The following is a 23,083-nucleotide window of genomic DNA, read 5'->3' on the forward strand; positions in this document are numbered from 1 at the left end:
CAATGAATGCAGAGCATGAAGAGGACATAGTGTCTCCTGTATTGCAGAGCTGTTGGAATGGAAAACATCTGAGTAGGGACTGGCAGCATTTTCTCTGATGCATAAATTATTTTTATCTCTGATAAAGAACAATGGAGTTTGGTTTGTAATGATGCTGGGCTCTCTGTATTGCTCTTTGCTTACTGTTTTCTCTTTCTCTTTTTATCTGCACAAAACACTTCCTTGTGACACAGCTACAGAGCACCAGGCAAATAAACATTTACAGCAAGTAAAATGTTTTATTTATTTATACTCTCCTCCCCGCACTGCTGTTTTAGTTAGGTCAGGATGCCACTCCTGAAGCAGTTGCCCACATGCTCAGCTGTAATCTGTGTTCTGGAGCAGAACTGAACTGCAAGAATGGGGCTGCTTTGGGAGAATGCAGCGTGGGGCTCAGCTTTAGGTAAACCCTTGTTGTCAGCTGGCTCCTCCTAGATGTTCAGTCCTTGGGGCTGTACTGGAGTGAAAGGGGCAGTAACCCCCTTGAACCAGCTGTGGGCTTCAGCACCCACTCTTGGGGCTTTTTGCTCATGTAGAACCAGCTGAGTCCTGTGGGGACTGTGGACTTTCACCTCTATGAGGAAAAGAACCCAGAAAAAACAGTGCATCATGATGAGGCTCAGGATCTTCTCTTTGAAGCCATCACAAGTGTCATCTCACAGACTGATTTGTGTGATTTCACTTGGCATCAAGTAAACTTCTGTGTGATTTCAAAGCACCTCTATATAGTTATTGCTGATCAGTTCTTACTGTCATGAACAAATGCCAGCCTTGAGCTTAACACGGCCTCACAACAGAGAACTGACAGCTGTTCATGTGCTTTCAGCTGGAGAAAAAAATGTGAGTAAAAAATGCTTTTCTCTGAGTTTACACTGACACTGGGCAGGCTGCAGTCTCTAAAGATGTGCTCAGCTTTCTTACAGGAATAGGGAAAGGGAGTTTTGGCTGACAACTTAGATCAAATTACTTCATGCCCTCCACTTCCGCTGTTTGTTCTGTACAAGCAGAACTATTCAAGAGCAGAAAGGTTAGCACTTAAGTGGATAAATACCTGATCTTGCAGATACAGCAGGTAATTAAACACTGGCCATCCTGATGTCTAGGGTGAGTTTGCAAACATCAGTCTGCCTGTGGGTGTACAGAAATTTCCTATGAACCATGAATGACAAAACAAGAGTCATCTACATACCTACAGTTATAAATAAATAAAATAAATATTTAAATCCTTCTCAGTATTGCAAAACAACTAGTATGCAACCCACATATAGCTGAGCATCACAAAAATTAAAGCATTAAAATTAAGCATTAAAGATGTTTGCTTCTAAGGGAAGCTCCTGCATGAAGATATGCTCCAGTGCTGTCAAATAAATGTGGGAACACTGAAATGTTGACAGTCAAGAAGAGGAAACTTTTATTCTCTCCCTGGTCAGTGCCTATCGATTTTCTGTAGGATTCCTTTTATTTTTAGTTCCAGAGAAGAAAAGAAGGGGAGCAGTGGGTTTTAATGCTGCTTTATTCCAGGATCACAGATCACTGCTGAATCTTATGGACATCCAATAGGTTGGCAATAGGTGACAGATAATTTACAGAAATGGTAGGAGAGGAAATATCCCTCTGTCATATTTAGAAGAAAACACTCTAACTGTGGATAGGACAGTGCATTGTGTCATTATGTAGTGCTTCCTCAATGGCAGGATGGGACATTAAATGAAGGTGATGTTGGAAGTTGAGACTTGCCATGTGAGACTGCTTGTTGCCTTGGTTTATTTTTGTAATCAGTTAGGATTGTGATTATCATAGATATTGTTACAAAAGTATGAGTCTTAACATGCACCCAGTCTAGTCTGGTTAATTTTTGCAGCTGCAAGGCTCCATCCCATTGGTACAGTTGTGTCTGCCAATGGACACTTCTGCTACTGCTTTACCTGTTCACTATCCTAGAGATGAAGGTAAAAGTGGGATGAGAGTCTTACAATCTGCTTTAGCTTCTCCAGCTGTGTTTGTTTACTTGAGCCTATATTTGCACCGAGCTCTTATTTTAGGTTTTACATTGTTCTTCAAAGAACTGGCTTTAAACATTAATTAGGGCAGGGGGGAGTGAGACTGTGTGCCTGCAAGGGAAAATGTGACTGTGAACCTAGCATTAGAGCACTGACCTGAAAGGAGGGAGGGAGGAGAGAAGGAGAGGGTTGAAAAGCATTCATAGTGGATTCTTTGAAGAGTAAGTATCATTACTCTCCTTGGAGGGAGGATTGTAGAGATAATGTTGTATATATATATATATTTGCTGGAGTACTATGTAATTGTATCATGGGATTAGCAGTCAGGTTCCAGTCATGCAGATGCTAACAGCTGTATCTCATCTGATTTAGCATGGATGCACATCCTGAGAGAAGAATTAGCGTTCTAAATGATACTGAAGAAGAAATCCTGGTGTGCTGATTTGCCATTGCTGGCACACACATTGGCTATTTTAGGCTGCTGTAACGTGCCTGTGTGAACAAGGAGGTGCATTGCTGAAGCACACAGTAGCAGTGTGTCTGCCATGGAGCTGGGACTGCACAAGTCATCAGCCTCATGTGAGACAGGGATTTGAATCAAACAGAGCTCCCTGCTAAGACTGGCATCTGCAGAATGAAGTGGGGAGATACAGGCGTTGCTACTTCCTGCTGCAGTTCTCAGAATTTGGACAGGATTTTTTTCTTTAAAATATACAGATAAAAATTATCCCTGCAATAATTGCATTTTCATTATATCTATTCCAAAGCTTAGAGAAGTGTCAGAAAGATGCAAGGAGTTTAGGCAGGGAAAAGTAGACTGGGGAGAAAATATAAAAAATCTGAAGAAATGGTAAATAACAGTTTACTTCTTCCGTGGATTGAGACGAGGTAATTTCTTTCCTTTGGAACAGAAAAGTGCTATCAATGTGTGGGCCTAACCTTCAGTTGTGTTTCCCATGAACTGTTTTATATGAGAAGGAAGAACATTTTTACTATGTAGCTCAGATGATTTCATGGGAAAGGGCTTGGTTTATGGCACAATGATTTTGTTTAACACCTTTTTTATTTCAACAGGAAATATGGGGTGTATAAAATCAAAAAGGAAAGACAATCTGCATGGAGATGGGCTAGATTTGAAGAACCAACCAGTACGTAAAACTGAACGAACTATTTATGTGAGGGATCCAACGTCCAATAAACAGCAAAGGCCAGTAAGTAGATAGTCCCAGGAGAGAATTCCTGTAGCAAGAACAAAGCATGACTGGCGTAACTTAAATTTCAATCCAAAGCATATGCATGGAAAAAACTCAAATTGTGTGCAGTTCACCCTCAATGAATAAGTACCTAGAGGAATAAAAATTAAAACATGGTGGTTTGCTACTTTATGTTTGTCATAGTTTTCTGCATAAAAAAAGTAACTTAGCAATGCTTGAGTCGATATAACTATGTTTGTAGAAGAATGCTAGATGACATTAGAAAACCTGAAGTAGTTTAGATCCATTTTTTAAAGCATTGGTGTTGGGTTTTTAATAGCTATGGGATCCAGGTGTTTGTTATTCCATTTATAGGCTGAAGTAATAATGGGTGATTTTTTACCAGCTCTAGTCAGCTTTCCTCACTGAGGGCCACGACTCAGCCTTGCCTGAGGTGTGTGGGTGAGGCTGGGAGGGTGCAGCGGTGCAGGGAGCAGCGCTGTGCTGCGGGAGGAACAGGATAACGTGTTCCATGTGTGCTGCCTGGCACTGGAAGGAAGAGTGCTGGGGTGGGGAATTCTGCTGGGTACCAAGTGGGTTTGCTAATTTGCAGCCTGACTGGTACCTTTTTTTCCCCAGCTTCTCTTCTGTGCTGAGGGAACTGTGTCCTGACTGCCCCTGTTCAGGGACCTGCTCCCTGCAGGTGTGAATGGCTCCCTGCTCTCCTCTCTCCCCAGCTGACACAGTGAACTCAGTGTGCTCTCAGTCCATGAACACACATCACAAACTACCTTTTTTTTTTTAATTGTTCTTTTTTTTTTTCCCCCTTGCACAGTCTTAGTGGCATAACCGTGCTTGTAGTTCTTAACATGACAGCTACAGAGTAATAGCTGTCCTGCTTAAGTGCCCTGCCTAAAGCCTCTTCAGCAGAAGTCCCAAAGCTGTGAACTTCTTCCCCACAGCTTGTGCTACACCTTCACAAGGTCTGAGCTGCTCAATTTAAAATCTAGGGGGACTCACTATATTTTTATATTGTCATATAAATAATGTATGGTATTTATATATAATACATATTTTGAAGAATGGTGGGAAAACATCTGAGCATTTCCTTTTAAGACATATGAGATGATACCAAAGCAACTGTATAATATGTAATTTTAATTTAAGATCATCACAAAGATCTAAAACTGCTTAATTAAAGACATATTTTATTGTAGGCAAATCCAGAAGCACAGCTCTTACCAGGACAGAGGTTTGTCAGTCCAGGTATGTTTCTATAGAAATCTCACAGCTGTGTGCTGTGCCCATGTCAGCCTGCACAGTGATGTGAATGTGCCTTTGTCTTTCTGCTTTTGTAGATGCAGAGGAGCAGGGAGTCATTGTGGTAGCTTTGTATCCCTATGATGGCATTCATGAAGAGGACTTGTCCTTCAAAAAAGGAGAAAAACTGAAAGTTATTGAAGAGTAAGTATGGCAATATTGATTGTATTGCATGTTTTCTTTGGGCTCATCTAATTCCCTCTACAGAGTTTTAATATCCTACTTATACCATGGGTGTAGGAACAGTAAGTGAGCTCTCTTACATGTGATAGTACAAATGCTTTAAGGAGTTATTCTAGGTTGGATAGGACTTTGCCCAACCTGCTGCAGTGGAAGGTGTTCCTGCTCATGACAGGGATGATCTTTTAGGTGCCTTCTAACCCAAACCATTTTTGAGTCTACAGTTCTCTGGTTGGCAGCTGGCCTCAGCAGCAGTGACCAAACTTTGATCTGGTGGAGCCAGTGGCTTCTCAGGGCCCTTGACCTCAGAGGAAAGATTGTGCTTCTCTCTCCAGCCTGGGCAAAGCTCTCAGCAGAGTAGAACCTAAATAACAATTCATCATTTTCGTTTCCTATGAGTACTACTGTTTTTGGTTTTCAGATCTGGAGAATGGTGGAGAGCAAAATCTCTCACGACAAGAAAAGAAGGTTTCATTCCCAGCAACTATGTAGCAAAAGTAAACACCCTGGAAACAGAAGAGTAAGTTCTCCCAGTCTCCAAATTCTGGCAAACTTCTTCACCTTGGTGGTGTATCCTTTTTGGGTGGGGAAAGAGTTGGTTCTAACTCTTTGAAATACTTTTCAGATGGTTCTTCAAGGACATAACCCGAAAAGATGCTGAAAGACAGCTCCTGGCTCCTGGAAATGGTCCTGGAGCTTTCCTTATCAGAGAAAGTGAAACATTAAAAGGTAGGTTTTGGGGTGGTACTTTGGAATTGAGAAGGAGATAAAAAACATGCAGTCAGTCTACACAGAAATTGACATCGGATGTGGAGTAGTTTTAGTGCATCCTATTGTGTGAATTTTCTGCAGTTCTATAGGAGTTAGAAGAATGCGAAAATTACCAGAAAAAGAGAGAAGAGAGTTGCGGGCTAACACCCAAATCTGAGATAAAAGGGAAAAAAAAGGCATTACATGTGTGATTACACTGACAAGACGCAGGAATGAATGAAGTGGTATCTTTTCTTAATGTTTGTGACTCCTTTATTGAAAGACATATTACTGTAATAGTAGCTGCTACATTCTACAGTCTTCCATTATTGGGTCTGTATCCATTGATACAAGTTTAAAGTTGTAGTTAATGCATAATGAGGGTTTTCACTTCTACAGTGTAGTGGGATTCTTTTCAGAAAGCTTTTTGGTAAAATTTTGTGCTGTAAACAGAGTGCTTTGTGCTGAAAAGCTTTGTGAAGTCTGCAGACTCTTCAGCTTTGAGAAGCCCCAGCCTGTGGACTCTGGCTGTAAGTCTATGGATATTCCAGCTGGATGCTGTAGCACTGCATCCTGCAGAAGAAGACACATGAAGCCATTCAGCAGGTCATGTCTCTTCACAGGGTAGCTTCTTTGGCCCTAATACTGCAGATTCTTGACTAGGTATCTTCTGAAATGGCCCCATATCATTGTCCTCTCAGCTGAAGACTCCTAAATGAAGTTCTCAAAAGAAGTTTCCTAAATTCTACATAGGGTACTGAGAGTATGGGAAAGTACCCCACAATCACTGGTTATGTGTGTGAGGAGAGATAAGGGGAGAGATCTTTTTTATCCTTTGAAAATGGGCAAGAATTGTACAAGTAGAAGAAACAAAGAATGCTGTAGCTAAAGGTAGATGCTCTCCTGCCCCGATTTAAATCCCAGATGGATTTAAATTGGGGCAGGAGAGGCTGCCTAGGGCTGGACAGATCTAGCAGATCAACAGATCTGCTCTCCCTCCTCTATGCCTGAAGCCATCTCCAAACTGTCCTTTTGCTAGCTGGCCCGTGACAACCATCATGTTCCTTTTTCAAAATGCTGATCTCCAGATTTCAGCTTCTGCCTGAGCAGGGTGAGAGCCACAGTCCTGCTTTCCCAGCCGCCTCTACTCGAGCTGGGGGACTTTCTGCAAAGCTGGGCACTGAGTGTGGAGCTGCCTGGAATATGGAACCAGTGAGTTTGTTGAATAAGATTGAAAAAGAAAGTGTGACCGTAAGCATTTTGGTGACCAGTTCAGGGCTGGTTTTTGCTAACTTCCTCCTGTGGATTGCAAAATGCTTTTTGAGGAAATAAGGGAGCAAAAAGAAAAGCAGACAAATTGGTGATTTTCTTAGGCTTGACCGTGCATGTGTGGACTCTGTGGATTTTTGCTATGTGTTAATGGGGGTTCCTTCTTTATCCTCAGGCAGCTATTCTCTCTCCATACGGGACTATGATCCAGAGCATGGCGATGTTATCAAGCACTACAAAATCAGGAGTCTAGACAATGGAGGGTTTTACATCTCTCCAAGAATAACTTTTCCTAATATCAATGATATGATCAAACATTATCAAAGTAAGTTAAATCATTTAGTGAAGTCCATATTAGAATGCAGCCATTATTTTCTGTGAAGGAAAATAAATGTTTTTCTTTTGTTTCAAAGCTTTTCTTTTTTCTTTTTCTTTTTCCCCAAATAAGTTGAGCATGCATGTTATCAAAGATAAAGTAAAACTAATTGGAACACAAGCATTATTGTTACCATAACCAGATCTAGTGCTGGTTGCTCTGTGGCGTACCATTGTGAAATTAAGACTAGCTTTATAACACAATTCATCAAACTAAGGGTGATGTGAAGCTATAATAAGAATTTCCTGCATTGTAAATAATATTTTATTTAAGAGTAAATTTTTATTCATAACTATCAGAAATACATACAGACTTGTGAATGTTGTCTTGTACCTAGTGTTGAGTGTGAAATTGGTTTTATTTTTCCTGTAAATGTGGTTTTTTAATTATCAATTTTTAAAGGAAGAAATATTCCATATACTTCAAAGAAATAAAATTGCACCCACGTAGAATATATACATTTATTTTAAAAAAGAAAAGATAGGGACAGTAAGGGACAAGTCTATCTATGTTTTAGCTGCAGAACCGACTTCTCATTCTGCATAACCTCCTGCTGAATAACTCCAAAGTTCAGGGTTTTTTTAATCTTGTACCTGGAAATAAAGACAGGATAATAAAATGTAGAACATAAAATCACATAGTAATTTTTCAAAGCCATTCTGAGGACTTGGCCATTAAATTTTTCTGAATAGTTAGATATGTGTGCTAGCAGTTCAACACAGCTGGAAAACCTGAGAATTATTCAACATTCATATAAAAGTTATAGCTGGTCAGTGTCTGGAGAAAAAACAATGTTGACCTACTTATGCTTGCATGCACATCTGTCTGAAACTATGTTGCAAGAAAATTTAATGACAAAATGAGAATCCCAAACCTGACTCCATTGTACATCTTAACCAACATAGTGTCAGGAATAAGATCTGATATTGTATTTATTTGGTGAAAATTGTACTTAGACTCCTTAATAATCTGACAGTAACCAGATGCATGTGATACTTTTTTATTAAATTTTTCTCTGAATGCAAAATTTCAGATCAGAGGCACTTAAACTTCTGTGAAAGCACCAGAAAGGCTTTTTTCATCATAGCATCTGGTTATTTTGAACATTATTGTGGGCTGGCTGGTGCAATTAAGCAATGTTTGCCTCAAGTCATGCAGCACAGGAGTGTAATGTATTTTGTATTTTGTATTTTGTTTTTCCTTTGAAAACCAGGGCAATCAGATGGCTTATGCAGAAAGTTGGAAAAAGCTTGTATTAGTCCCAAACCTCAAAAACCATGGGATAAAGATGCATGGGAAATTCCACGGGAATCAATTAAATTAGTGAAGAAACTTGGAGCTGGTCAGTTTGGAGAAGTCTGGATGGGTAAGTTTGTTCTTTTGAAATGAGTATTTAACTCTGAAGGAAATGTTGTTTCAGAGTCATTCAAAAAACACATTGGACATGAACCTGATGCTGTATACTTGTAAAACAGCAAAATCAGGCCCAGAATGTACCTTCTTGTGAGGAGAGAGGGCTTGTAAAAGGGGTAGATACCTGACAAGGAAGTGGAACAAATCCTTTTGGTGTCTTTTAAAGGAAAAAAATAGTGAGTAAGCACTGTAATTTAGAAGGTCAAGGACAATGAAGTCTTGTTATGTTTTGAGGCAGAAATACAAGATTATAGTAAGATGTGGCTCCTGAATCTCAAAACCAATGAGCCTCTCAAAACTTTGTTTCAAATCAGAAAGTGTTAAAGAATATGAAATAGAAAGAAACAGTGTCTTTTAGTGAACTGTGGATAGTGATATCATAGTTCATTTGTGAAGAAGATGCCTCCTGCAATGTAGTGCATGGTACTGCCATGCTGGGTGAAGAAAGGGAACAGACTTAACCCAAGAGTGTTGTCTGCCAGAGTGCTGCTCAGAAAGTAGGTGATTTATGTAGAGATTGAACAGCCCATACCTTGACTCACCAGGCAATAATAAAACTGTCATAAGACTTCCAAGTTGTAAACATTGATATATGCCCAGCAGAAAATGATAGCATTAATTATTGTAACCTGAATAACCTGCTCTGTTGGCTTACAAGCACTATTTCCTCAGCCTTAGTGACTTCCTACTGGCAAGGTGCTATGCCCAGTGTCACATTCTGTGGAAATGGTTTAATCATCCTGCTTTTGAAATGCTGCCCCTTCTGACATCAGATTATTCTTTTGCTTCCTCATTGCACGTTCTATGTACTATTCATTGCTTACACACTTTTTGCCACTTAGAATCTTAATTGAGTTAACTATATCTTCCTCCCAAAGTCTTCATTAAGATGTTTCTTCAGGCCAAGTCATTCTCTTAGCCTTTCCCCAAATCTGTTTTATGGGACATTATGTTTAAGTAGGAATAAATTTGTTATAATAAAAGATCAGATTATGATGATGATGATCATTATTAATTTTAAGATCTAAGATTCTATGGGCAGAGCATTTCTGAGCAACTTAGAAGTGTGTCCCAAAGCTGGCTAGAAGACACAAAGCTATGAAGCGGTCTCTGATAATCCATGGGAGTGTGTCAGTCTGACAGGAATGTCATTGCTTTGAAGAGATGCTCTCATTTAGAAAAGCAAAGCATGGACTGGTGCAGTTTGAGTGGCAAATTAAACACACTCAACTGCAGTGTCAATCAAAAAGCTCTAACTGAGTCTCAGGTGCAATCTTTTGGTATAAATCACGTAAAAAGTGCAAGCAACACATCTCTAATGTAATATAGCCAAATTCAACCTTTATCAGCCTTCACGAGAAGAGGCTTAAGAAACCCTCTAGCTATGATATACATGAGTGACAATTTAGATACTAATCAGGACAAGTGTCAACCATTGTTCAGTTATTTCTGCCTAATAAACCGGAGCAACAAATGTTTAACTTACACTGAAACACTGTGGTAGGAGCTAATCACCTGCTTGAAAATGCAGATCATTTTGGGAAGTGACTACTTCTGCACATAGACACAGAAAATAATAAAACTTTAAAAGGGTGTTTCTGCTTCAAGATGCTTCCTCTTGTTTTTGTCATTATTTCAACATCTAAACTGGGCCTGAGGCCTATGTCTGAATGCTGCACTGTGAGAAAAACTAATGTACTGTGAAAGCAATGGCTGCATTTCCTCTTCTTTGCTTTCTTTCTGAAGCGAAAAAGATGATTTGCATGGCACCGATCCTCTCAAATCAGGAGCATGGTTAAACTTAGAACCAAAGAAGTTCAAGATGGAAAAGCATATTAGGTCAGCTGTGTGGTGCAGGGTGTCAGCAAACAGTGTGTATTGTAATGATCACCCAGGGAGTTATGTAGGAGTACTGAGCAATAATCTGGTTGCTGTGCTCTCCTGATTTGAGAGCTGGTTCTTGCACTGCCATCTCACAGAGAACAAAATTTTTTTTTCAGCCATCATGTGAATTAGAAATGTTGTTCCATGGTTCCATTACTAAATAAATTTCTTCTTGATAAAGGATATTTGGAATTGTGCTTTCAGAGGGAAGAGTGTCCCACTCAGAGGAATTGTCCTTTTGAGTAAAGAAAGATGCAGAGCTACTGGACAGAATCCCACAAAGAGCCACAAAGATGATGAGAGGACTGGAGCACCTCTCTTTTGAGGGAAAGCTTAGGGGATGTTATCAGAGTGTGTAAATAGCTGCAGGAGGTATGCAAGGTGGATGGAGCCAGGCTCTTCTCAGTGTGCCCAGTGACAGGGCCAGGGGCAATGGGCACACACTGAAACACAGAGGTTCCTTCCAAACATTCACTGTGTCAGTGGCCAAGCACTGGCACAGGCTGCCCAAAGAGGTTGTGGTGTCTCCATTCTTGGGGAGAATCAAAAACCAACTGGGCACAATTCCTGGACAGCCAGCTCTAGGTGTCCTTTGGGGAGTTGGACACAGATGCTTTCCACAGGTCCCCTCTGTGTTTCTGAGAGATATGGGAAAGATATGTTTCTGAGAGATACAGATAATGCTGATACTGAAGTGTGAAGATATGCAATTATAGCTTTTATGGTCTTTTTTCTTTTTAGTATCTCTGTAAATACTTTCTGGGCTTCCATGTGGACATCTTCCTCTTGAACAGTTTGGAGGAAATTAACTTATATTATGGAAAGAGTAAGAAAATCCTAGGAACAAAAGCAGGCCTCCATATGTCCCCAGCACTTGGCTGTGTTCCTGTATGACCTATGCAGAAAATCTGTTTTGTGGAACGGGCAGGTGAATCTCCTCCAGCTCTGAAGAGTTACTTTTACACAGAGAAAAGTTGCTATCAGTTTTCCATTTTTTTTTCTATCAATACAAGTGCAATTTTATGCATTTTATAGAGATTTTCTGGGTTTAGGCTACCGAGTTATTGTTTATGTGCTCGTTTTGGTCATCATTGCAGCCTGGGCTTTCTGCCTTCACATTTAATGGGCTGTGTGGAGATGAGTGAGAGATGGAGCTGCTGCTGCATTGTTCTGTCCTGCAGCTGAATGATGGCTGTAGGAGGTAAAGGAGTGAAGTGCTGATGTGCAGCTGGATGCAGAGAAGCTGCTGCTCCTCAGACTCTTTCCCAATAATCCTCCAACAGTAGCTGCTCCAGCCATTATGCCTTCTAGCAATGTCATATCTCCATAGCTCCCGCAAGTTGTTCCCAGGGAATTACTGGAAAAGCAGAGGAAGGAGAAAGCTGCATATTAGAGGTTTGTTCACAAAATTCTGCATCTTCAGTCCTGTTCAGAAATGGTAGGCTCAACCTTACTTGTCTATTATAAGTTCATATCACACCTTGGCCTGATTAAACCCATGCAAGAATCTGGGGACAACCTGGCTATGCAAGACACTACTCTGTCAAAATAATAGTAATCAACTGCAAAATAAATACTGAAACACTTAATTTTTTTTGAGAATTAAATTCTAATATGTAAAAAAGAACATGGCTTGTTGCGTGAGACATCACCACACGATCCTCAGACTTTCATGCTAGTGCTTGCTTCACATTTGATTTTAAACAGTGGCTAAAACTGCAAAGAGACTGCCTTCCTGCCATGGTATGAAACGTTTTTAGACCATGGAGTTCAGTGCATCTGGGCAGCTGCTTTAGTGATGTGGTGAAGCAGAGCAGCACTGCAAGAGCAGGGTCTATGTTTTATGCATTTTTGTTCCTAATGAGAACTGATATGATGTGAATCATGATGCTCTGTGATATTAATAATCCATGAAGAGAATTCTCAAGCAGGGCTAAGAGGAAAGTTAACAAGGCAAATGCAATGATTATAGTGTAGTTTATTAATGAGTCACATCTTGCTTGCATCTCAGGTGTAAAAGATTCTCTTATTCAATAAGCTCCGAATTAAAATACAAGTAATGTGTGCTTTGGAAGTGTATTTTCTTCTGCAGTTGTTAGCAATACCAGAGTGTGGTCACAGAGCTCATGGCCATCTTGTTTTGGTGTCCCATCCCTCCCAATACATGATGAAATAAATGAACAAGAGAGAAATCCAAGATCAGGTATTTCTGGTAATCTCACCAGTTATTTGTTTTGCACAATACCACCAGACAGTCAAGTAGACTTCTTTACAGCAGAAAACTTCAGAATCACAGAGATGGTGTAGCAAAGCAAACTACCTTTTTTTAAAACAAAAGACCTGAGTTTGAGGGATATCTTTAGTGAAGGTAAAATACTGTTAGATAGTTAATTTTAAGTGTGTTGGTCAAAATTTCTCCACTGAAATAGTTGTATTAATTAGTATTCTCTATTAATACAACAATTAAATAGTTGTATTAATTAGTATTCTCTATTATCAGTAGAGAATTCAACCAATTGAGAGTGGAGCTCATGCTCTGTTTTAGGGCATGGAATGGAATAGTAGAAATGATACAAATAGTCTTTCTGCTTCTTAAACAGAGAGAAATATATTTATTTTCTGTTATTCTGGTAGTTATTAATCATATACCTGAGCTTTGAGAGTGGATTTGACCTGTAACTGTAATTTCTTACTATTAGGTAACTTAGAGTCTTTGTTATGATTTGACCTGACCATGTTTGGAAAAATAGATTTAAATAATCATGCAGGTGAATATTTTGTGATTGTGGCATAGTGGCTTTTCTCAGGTGATGATCCTTCTTCAAAAAGGTGCAGTGCTCAGAGCAAGCACTTAAGATCTGGAAGCTAGGTCCTTGCTTTGCCACTGATTTCTTATGTTAGACAATAAATACCATAAGGAAATGATGGATTCCAGTTTGGAGGTGTATCCATCATAGCAATGATCTGGATTGTTGCTGAATACGGAAATGAGCTATTTTGTTGAGTCATGAAGGTTTCACCTCTTCTGAGAAATATTTCTACAGTGTTGCAATAGGTATGGGGAGGGATAAAAGTTGCATTTATATCCCTCTTTCTCTCTCTTCTAATTCTTCAATTTTCAAATTATATGACTTCACAAGGTGAACTTTAGGGCAAAGATAAACTTTAGGATAAGTGCTCACCACAATATTTTTAATGCTTCTTTGACATTTATTGTTTGTTTGTCAAACATGTAATCTGAAAATAATTCTGTGCTTTTCTCTTTACTGCTAGTTGCTTTTTATAGAATTAGAATGTTACGTTAGAAGGTTTGCAAAAGAGAGAAATGAGCCACAGCCACAGTCTTCTCCACTCCTGGCATGGGCTGTGTGATAAGAAGTTATCACATTTTGAATCTCGTGCTGAGCACTGCAGGATTGCAGTCCTGGCAGCGTGTCCTTGTTGGTCACGAGAACCATTCAGCTGCACTTTCCCGTAATGCTCCGTTTTGAGCACCAAGGGTTACAGGAAGGATTGTAAGCATGAGACTGGCATGCATGAAATAAGTGTAATCATGGGATTTAAGATACTTCAGAAATTTCCAGCCAGTCCTTGGACTCTATTGTTCTGAGGCAATTTAAGTGGACATTCATTGAAATGTGCCTTGACCAAGTATTCAGGGGCTACTTGTAAATGGAAACTTGGTATGAGCTAAGATCATTTGCTTGCTTTATTTTTTTTTCAGATAACTGATTTCTAAAAATAAGGAATGGATCATTTTTCTCTGCAGTGCTGTATAAGTTGCAAAATAAGAAGGAATTCTAGCATAAATATTTGTGCTACATCTGGCACTTGTTTTCAGGCTCTCAGCTATTCCTGGAATCCAACCTCACCTGCTTTATGAATTCCTGCTGGTCGGGACACTGTGGGCTGCAGAGTGACTTCAATGCACTGATCGTGTTCCCTCCTTGTAGGTTACTATCTTAACAGTACCAAAGTGGCTGTGAAGACTCTGAAGCCTGGAACAATGTCTGTGCAAGCCTTCCTGGAGGAAGCCAACCTCATGAAAACACTTCAGCATGATAAGCTCGTTAGGCTTTATGCTGTGGTGACCAAAGAAGAGCCTATTTATATTATAACAGAGTTCATGGCAAAAGGTGAGAAAAACATTGCATCTGCATGCTGATTTGGGCTGAGCTAGAGTTCATTTTCTTCCCAGTAGGTGAATGGGGCTCTGTTTTGGATTTGTGCTGAACACAGAGCTGATAACACAGAGATGTTTTTGTTATCAGTGAGCAGGGCTTGCACAGAGCCAAGGCCTTTCCTGCTTTTGGTGCTGCCACACTGGTGAGGGGGCTGGGGGTGCTTGGGAGGGTGGGAGGAGACACAGCCAGGACAGGTGACCCCAGCTGACCAGAGGGACATTCCAGACCATGGGGCATCATGTTCAGTATAGAAAGGCAGGGAACAAGGAGGAAGGAGGGACAGTGTCTGTTTTCCTGAGTAACCATTAAATGTGATGGAGTCCCGCTCTCCTGGAGATGGCTGAACACCTGCCTGCCCATGGGAAGCACTGAATCAATTCCTTGTTTTGCTTTGCTGGTGTGCACAGCTTTTGCTTTTCCTCTTCCTATTAATCTGTCTTTACCTCAGCCCATGAGTTCTCTACCTTTTACCCTTGTGATTCCCTCCCTGGTCCCACTGGTGGGAGGTGGGCAAGTGGCTGCATGGGTTCTGGTTGATGGCTGGGGTTAAACCACGACAATCTGCAAGCAATAGTTTAGTGAACTCTTCTGCTTCTCCTAAACTAGTTCCCTTTCTTTGTAAAGAAAGGAATGATAGAGTTATTTTTGAATGTTCAAATATTAAAGGGAGGAGCACCTATCCTTAAGATGGGTTGAAGCTTTAATTTTATGACTCATTACTTCATTTGTGAGATAAAACATTTTTACAGTTTTCTTAAATGCAGCATTTTCTATTGTTTCTGAATTAGAGGATAACCCCCAGAATAGCTCTGGTTCCTTTGGACTCCCTACCTAACTTTTGTTTCTGATATCATAACAAGGCAATTAAAACAAACCTTAGGAATTGCCTTATGTGGGACTTGAATTGATAAAGGTGAGTGAGGAATGGTCCTGCAAGGGTGGCTGCACTACTAGGAAAGGACTCTATAGAGCATTACAAAATATGCAGTTTCCTTCTCAGATTATCTTGGATAGTAGTTTTTCTTGTTTTGTTCTGTTTCCAAGCAATTTTGCTGTAACTTAATGAACAAATGTTGAGGCATTTAGTCTGTATGACTTGGAAAGGATTGATGTATCTGATTCTCCTAGATAGCTTTCCTGATGGTAGGAAAGAGTAGGATGCTTATCAAACTCAGCCCCATTGAACTGAGGTGTGATCTCATGGGAGTTTTCTACAGCCAGGGAAACAGCAAAACTCGAATGTCTGACATGCTGATTTGGGTGTTCCTGTCATTAAACCATGCAAAGAGACTCTCTTGCTGTAGTCAACTTGAAAATACGTCACTGCATCAGTTTTGTTACCCAGAAAATTGGGGAACCAATGTGGCGTTTATTTTTGTTATAAGATGCACTGATCTAATCTTTCTCTGTTTTAACAGGAAGTTTGCTGGATTTTCTGAAAAGTGATGAAGGAAGTAAATTGTTGCTTCCAAAGCTAATCGACTTCTCTGCTCAGGTAAAGCTTAAAAAATGTGCTCAAAATTATATTTTGAGGTTACTTCTCTTAGAGTCTGAAACTCATACTAGGCCATTTTATCCTAAGGATTTTTACATTTCAAAAATGTAATTTACAGGTCAATTTTGAGTAAATATAGTTAATTGAAAGGAGGAAGCAGATGGAAGAATTTTCAAAAGGAATATGTGGTTAGGCTTAACTCTTAAATACTGCTGGTGACCTGTTCAGATGGCAGCAGTACCCAGCTGCCTTCCTTTGTGAAAAGGCTGCTTTCAATTTGAGCAGCTACAAATTGAAAGTGTAAAGACAAGTTGTGAGTTTTTGCTTAGCAGATCCTTTCAGAGTTAATAAATGTGTCATTTTTTTACTTCTTAAGTTAGGTTAACTGGTCAAACTCCTCTTAACCTCAGTGTGCCCTTCTTGGTTTCAAATTCTTAGGTAAATTATTGTGAAATGGTGTTTCAGGTACTAGTGTATGATTTATGAACCAGGATGATTGTTTCAAAATATACAAGTTATCTATGTCTTAAAGGAAATCTGAAGAGAGACTCCTGAGTGATTTGTGTGTCAAAGCCTCAATCAAAGCTCCCAGAGCCCTGTGTTTTGTCTTGGACAGTTATCAGAACTGGGTATTCAGGGAGGCATGTAACAAAAACAGAGTAGTAATTCTGCATTTGCAGGTTGTACTTCATGTTATTAGTAGGTAATGATGACATTTCTGGTAGGTTATTGTTAACCAACCTTTCTTGGGGTTTTTTTAATATGCATTAGAGTTTACAGATTGTTGTACCCTATTATGTTAACTTGTTGTAACTCATGAGAAAAAATGGGAAAAAAATAATAGGTATAATAAAACATTAGGAATTTACACCAAAAATTCACAATAAGACCATTATATGAATTTTAATGTAATTATTGCTATACAAATAATTATAGAATTAGATATTAGGAAGTATTTCATTACCAAAAGAGTTGTCAAACCTAGGAACAGACTTCCTAGAGAGGTGATCAATGCCCCAAACCTGTCATATTTTAAAAGTCATTTGGTCAATGTCCTTAATATATGCTTTAATTTCTGGTTAAGGTGGCCTGAAGTGGTAAAGCAGTTGGACTAGATGATCACTGAAGGTCCTTTCCAACAGAAACTATTGTATTCTATAGTATATTATATATTTACTATTGTTATATAAATGTTAAATATATCAAATATAGGTTTTTATTTCACATAGACTCAATGGAAGAGCTATTTTTCCTATAGTTATTGGTTTAGTGTGGCTATAGTCTCTTTAAATTTTCTGAACTCTTTGGGAAATTTGTCCTTGAGAATTTATTTTTAGTGGGATAAAAGCTTTGTAGATGCAGAAAACCTGCTGGATCCCAGGTCATGGTCTGAAGACATGAGTGACAGTGGGCAGAAAAGAGGTAGCTTTGAAGATAATGTGTAGAATTCAAGAGAGAAAAGAATATCTGTGAGTGCTGATGTGAAAGGAGACCTGAGATGGGGAGAGAAAAGCACATGTGGTTTCACTGCAGACCTTTTAGTTGGAGTTAGGGACGTTGTGTTCATCTTAAATTAATGCTGTGTTTTCAGAAATTTAAGGCTTGAATAGGGTAATGAGCTAAAGAGCAACTCTGTGTACAGCTTGGGTAAATCTCTGAGATAACAAGGGTCAGAGATTGCCATTCTCAGAGCTTTGAAGGTCACCTCAAATGGACATCACTCGTCACCCTGATCTGACAGCAGCCCCTCACAGCCAGCTCCTGCACTGGACTTGTGCTGCACAGGTGGTGTGAGAAGTCCCTCTTGCCATATAGGATGTAGACCATCAAGAGAAATTCCTGAGACTGGCTTGCAGTCATCCTAAAGGGACGTTCAGGAATGCCTCTCTGAGGATTTCTGGCTGAGGCCCAAACAAAACTTTGGAACAGAGATACTGGGATTTTTCTTACGGAAAGAATTTGTAGGGTTTTTGAGCATGTTTGTAAAGAGCCCTTAATGCCACTGTGTGATAACAGGAGTGTGAGGAATAGACTTGCAGGCTGCATGTGTGTGGTTCCAGACCAGAGATTTCCCTCTGACCAACACAGACATTCCACCAGTCTCTGGCAGTCTGAATTAATTAATAGATCTTTAGGGCAAAAGATAGACAAAAATCTTTTCAGACCTCTGCTGAGGTAACTTGTGGATCACAGTTTTCCTGAATGTAGGCTGTGTGTAAAGGAGAACACAAGAGGTGTGGAGTTTTTTGGCGTGACTCTGGTTTGTACCAATGGAACACTAATTTATTCTTACAGAAGTGATGTTAACCTCTCTGCAGACCAAAGGGGAAAAAAAATTTGGAGAGGTATGTTTCAGGAGAGTTTAAAATTAAAATAGAAGGAAGCTTGTGGTGAAGAGGTGAGGATTCTTCTTCTTAGATAAGATCAGGCTTTTTTTTTTTCCTCGGTGGACGCACACTTGAGCTCTTCATTACTCTCTGATCATACCATTCTGGCAAAGCACTTTACTTAATCCAAGATTCTCAGGATCACTGAAAATGCAAGAAATGGTAGCTGAGCATTAGGGGTTTTTTTGCCCTCATCCATTTGTGATTTTACAAACACAGGAGGGACTGGGAATGCGAGAAAGGGAGAGAAGGATGTGGTCTCTGTGACCATTAGCTGGATAAAGAAGGCAGTTGTACAGGAAACCCCAGCTGAAGCTGATTTTCCAAGTCAAGAGCACTGTGGGTTGTTGTTTGCATTGCCAGGCTGTTGTTTAGTGCTCCTGAGCTCATTATGCCTTTGCCTTGAAGAGTCTTGAAAAAAAAATATATGTTTGCAAGAGGTGAAACATTCTGACTTTGCAAATTGAGGACTGCTCCTCTGGGTGAAATAAACAACTTTTTGAAAGTAAGCATTTTTCAAGCAAGAAATTACATTACACTGCTGCTCTGCTATACTGACTTAGCTGTTTGGACAGGTGAACACACCTGCTGGTGGGGATTTTTGGAGAGATAGCTGTTGTGGGTCACACTTACATCAGTGCCTACCCTAACTTACAGCTGTGGGGCCTGGACTTTGGTGGTTTACTTTCTGTACTAATGGTCACGATTTATGAAATCAGGTTTGTGGAAAAGATGGCAAGAAAATGCCTGCTGGGAAGGTGGTCCAGCCCAGTTTCTAAAGCAGCCTGCTCTCTGACAGAGCTGAAGGTATCTCTCATGTTTTAATCGGTGCATACGAATAGGGGCTGGAGGAATTTAACGTTAGCTATGCCCTGGCAAAGACAAGTTTATCCATTGGAGATGAATGTTAGAGGTCTCTGAAATTAAAATGTTTTGAGGGAAACTGAGTTTTGCAAGCATATCTTCAAGCACATTCTATCTGCACATTCTGTCTGCCTTAGTACAGAGTAGAGCTGTGGCATTTCCTGTAGGAGTCAGCACCAGCCTGGCTCCTTCAGTTCCTAAAGCAACTGGAAGACTCGGGGTTTTACTGGCTGGTTTCTGTCTTGCCTCAGAGGCAATTTACCAGAAGAGCCTCCAATTCTTTGTTTCACATTTCCTGAATTCATAGTTGTTCCTGCTTGATTAGATCTGCTGAAAACATATGACAGAAATTCAGCAAACCTTTTGTATGTGTAAACTCTTCCTGCTTCTTATGCAAATCCATTACCTTCTGTGCAGGATGCACATGTGTAAGGGCTGTGCTTAGGAAAACTGCCTGTTTTTACTAAACAAACTCATAACTTTCGAAAGGGTCAAAGCTTTGTCCTAAAAACAGTCATGCAGTGCTGATAGTTTCATTAATTCTTCCATGATCTACAGCTTGACTGGCAACTTCTTTCTGTCTTCCAAGGCTACAGTGTCATTGAAATCATAGTAAACTAAGAATAAAATTAATAGAGATTTTTGATGCAGTGTTTTAATTCCTCTCTACCCTCATTTTTAAAATCATGGTAGAAAGTCATCCCTAGATTACAATTAATTTTAAGTCTTATTTGGCATTGTAACACTTCCACTGTGTACTCCTTTTCATGCTTCTTTGAATTTTAATGATACACTCTAATGTTCCAGTGCATAATTATATACATTACTTTAATAATAATTTTTTTCCTCTGTGAATCTGCTTTAACTACATAGCTGCTTGACTGGGACAAGAGGAATATGATTTTGCAGCCTCTCCTGGCTTCACCTTTAGAATAAGCACTACTACAAACTGAAAATTATTATTACACTGATGTATCATTTGAAGATATGTGTCTTTAGCAAGAGTTTTCACTGGCCAGCTACAAAGTGTCTACACCCTCTTCATAGACAAAGGAAGATGAACTCTTTTTGAAAACTCTGTGATCAAGAAGTATATTTTATTTTAAACTCTGTGATCAAGAAGTATATTTTATTTTATTATGCATCTGGACATTATTGAAAGGTACAGCTATTGAAAGGTTGATCCCAGGCCAAAGACAGCGCTGTCCAGATCAGTAACACCTCCACAGTCTCCTGGAGGACTTTTCTTTCATTCTTACCCTGGCTGCACAGTTCCTAATATCTAGAGATTTGTTTGGGGTTTTTTTGAAAGGATTTAATTTGGGTATTTCTAGAAGTGTGTGTCAGTACTTCATTAAAGGTGACTGGGAACTACTTCTTCTTTGCACTAACACTTGAGTAGTGTAGGAAGAATTCTCTTCTAAAAGCCACAAAAGATATTCCTGAAGTCCAAATTAGCTTTCCCATTCTGCTCCCAAATAGATGTTACGTGTAGCTGAGCAGTCTTGACAGGTACCAATGATCATTAAAAGAGAGGGGGAAAGGCTTTAATTTTCTTTTGTTCATATGAATTTCTCTAGCATTAACATTTCATTTGGCAATGAAAACCCAACAATAATCATTAGGAGTTATCACGTGGGCTCTGGCACCCATCTCAATCAAAAAATATAAATTTTTTTATTTCTTCTTTTCCTATAAGCAAAGGTTTAACATGACCAGATGCGTGAATTCAGTTGTTTGGTCGCTGTGTTTCCCCTCCTTCGCTGATTCAAAATTCCTTGCTGTTAATTTTTTCCTACTTTGGAATTTTCTTCATTTTTCAGTGAATCTAGCACAAATAAGAGGAAATAAAATCGTCTTTCCAATGGCTTTTCTTTGTTGGACTTGGAAACTGAATATCACAATCACAAATGTTTCTTTTGTGAAGTGATTCTTCATTCCCTGTCCAGCAGTTCACCCAAATGTTATCTCTGTGCAGGGAGGAAGGAGGGAAGCTGATTCCTCTGTGGAGTTTGATGTATTTTTGGTGGCATTACCAGACCTGTCTGCACTTTGAGTGTATCTGCCATGCTGGCCAGTCCAAACTCAGCATCAATCTTACAGCAAAACCTTCCTCTTCATCTCTGCTTCCTCCCCAAACCCATGTAATGGCATGGGGAGCAGAGAGAGGCAGAGCAGACTCTAAATTAAATACTGCTCTTCTGTGGTGTCTGTAAGCCCCTAATAGGATTCTCTGTGGCAATTATTCACCAGCAGCTGCTTCCTTCATTAGTAAATGTTTGACTTGCCTCTAGAAAATGTGAAATGCAGGTGTTGCTCATTCTCTTCATCAGAGTTTCTTCTTGGTTTGGTGTGAGAACCCCCCTGCACTGTACAAGGGCAATGTCACACTTCTCTGAAGGATGTATCTGACTGTAACAAGAGGTCTGCAGTGGAGGAAGTGGGAGAGCAAGTGGCTCTATTTTTCCATTGCTTAAACCAAAAAAGGGGAACAAAGACTGTGAGGTTTGTGTTGTAAGTGGTGGCAGTGAGTGCCTTGGCAGCACCCCTCGGGGACTTTTGAAAAACAAAGAAGCAGAAGTGATGTTCATGTCCTCTTCAGTTTGGGCAGCTGCTGTGCCTGCTTTACTGCTCAGCTGGAAGGAGCACCTCTGCTGCTGGGGAGGGATCCCTGCATGGTCGGCTCCTCAGGGCACAGCACAGAGCCTGTAGTGAGGTGCCAGGGACTGGCACTGCTGAAGGACCCTCCCTGCTCCACTGCAGATCTGAGGGCGTGGGGGCTCCCAAATCACATGGCCAAGATGGGTCTGACACCCCCCACAGGCATCCCAGACACCTGTGGCACAGGTGGAACCTTGACTGGGAATGTCCCACCACCAGTCTCACAAAAAAGACAAAAACTGATGGCTCCCAAAGACAGGGTTTCTTTTTTCTTAACTCTGTTTAAACTTTTTGACAGGATACAGTCTACACATCAGTTTTATTACTCTGAGTTTAGAAACTATTATCTCTATTATCTCAATTTATCTTCTTTTGTTTTTTCCTGAAAAAAAAAAAAAAAAAAAACCAAAAAAAGTAGTCTGGAAAAAAATCATCCCCTCTGCATATTTTTGAGGTTATTAATTTGGTTTGGAAATCAATTTGGGCTGCTGAAATGCAGATTATATTTACTTATGATACTATCTGAGAGCTGGCTGTTGCCAAAAATTCCTCATGTATGAACAGGTACATGTTGCAGAAGAAAATGAAGGTGTTTCTCCTATCTCAGTAATTGCTTCTTAATTGTCCAGGCTTATGCTGGGTAGATAGAAAATTGTTGGGGTTTTTTAACTTTCTCTGCGCTGTCGCTTTATCGGGACGTGCTTCATCAGAGAACCTGTATCCTAAGTCATTAATTCCTTCTATTTTCTTAGTATTTAGAAAATAAACTAGGAAAGAAGATATTTTAATAGAAATCTTAGGAACATTTTATTCCGTATTCTGTTTCAGGAAATGTCTTCCATATGTCTCTAATCCTGCCAGCTGTTACTCACCCGAATAATTCTTTCAGAGCTGCTACCATAGGCAGAGTTTTGGAGGGCTGGATCTGTGCATAGGTTTTCCATGGCAATCCCCCCTTTCCTGGCTTCCATCTAAAAAATTCTCCAAAGGCACCAATAATGAATAGATGGATGTGGCTTTGCTGATACCTTTGAAGAAAGAAGGATCAGACCTGCTAATGGAGCTCTA

The 23,083-nt window shown here is 39.9% G+C and overlaps 1 protein-coding gene across 6 annotated transcripts in view; it reads left to right on the forward strand.

The window, feature by feature from the left end:
• LYN (LYN proto-oncogene, Src family tyrosine kinase) overlaps positions 1–23,083 on the forward strand; it is a 49,706-nt gene that overhangs the window by 18,182 nt on the left and 8,441 nt on the right. For 4 of the 6 annotated variants that reach the window (XM_059480781.1, XM_059480694.1, XM_059480860.1 and 1 more), the window contains exons 2-10: positions 3,114–3,250; positions 4,450–4,498; positions 4,591–4,696; positions 5,154–5,252; positions 5,358–5,461; positions 6,927–7,076; positions 8,341–8,493; positions 14,378–14,560; positions 16,027–16,103. In XM_059480781.1, coding sequence (XP_059336764.1) covers positions 3,119–3,250; positions 4,450–4,498; positions 4,591–4,696; positions 5,154–5,252; positions 5,358–5,461; positions 6,927–7,076; positions 8,341–8,493; positions 14,378–14,560; positions 16,027–16,103 — 1,053 coding nt within the window. In that variant the 5' untranslated portion in view covers positions 3,114–3,118. The remainder of the gene's footprint in view (positions 1–3,113; positions 3,251–4,449; positions 4,499–4,590; positions 4,697–5,153; positions 5,253–5,357; positions 5,462–6,926; positions 7,077–8,340; positions 8,494–14,377; positions 14,561–16,026; positions 16,104–23,083) is intronic. The other 2 variants (XM_059481020.1, XM_059481101.1) reach the window with 1 other exon arrangement.

The sequence above is a fragment of the Ammospiza nelsoni genome, chromosome 1 (genome assembly GCF_027579445.1).
Source record: "Ammospiza nelsoni isolate bAmmNel1 chromosome 1, bAmmNel1.pri, whole genome shotgun sequence".
NCBI lineage: Eukaryota > Metazoa > Chordata > Aves > Passeriformes > Passerellidae > Ammospiza > Ammospiza nelsoni.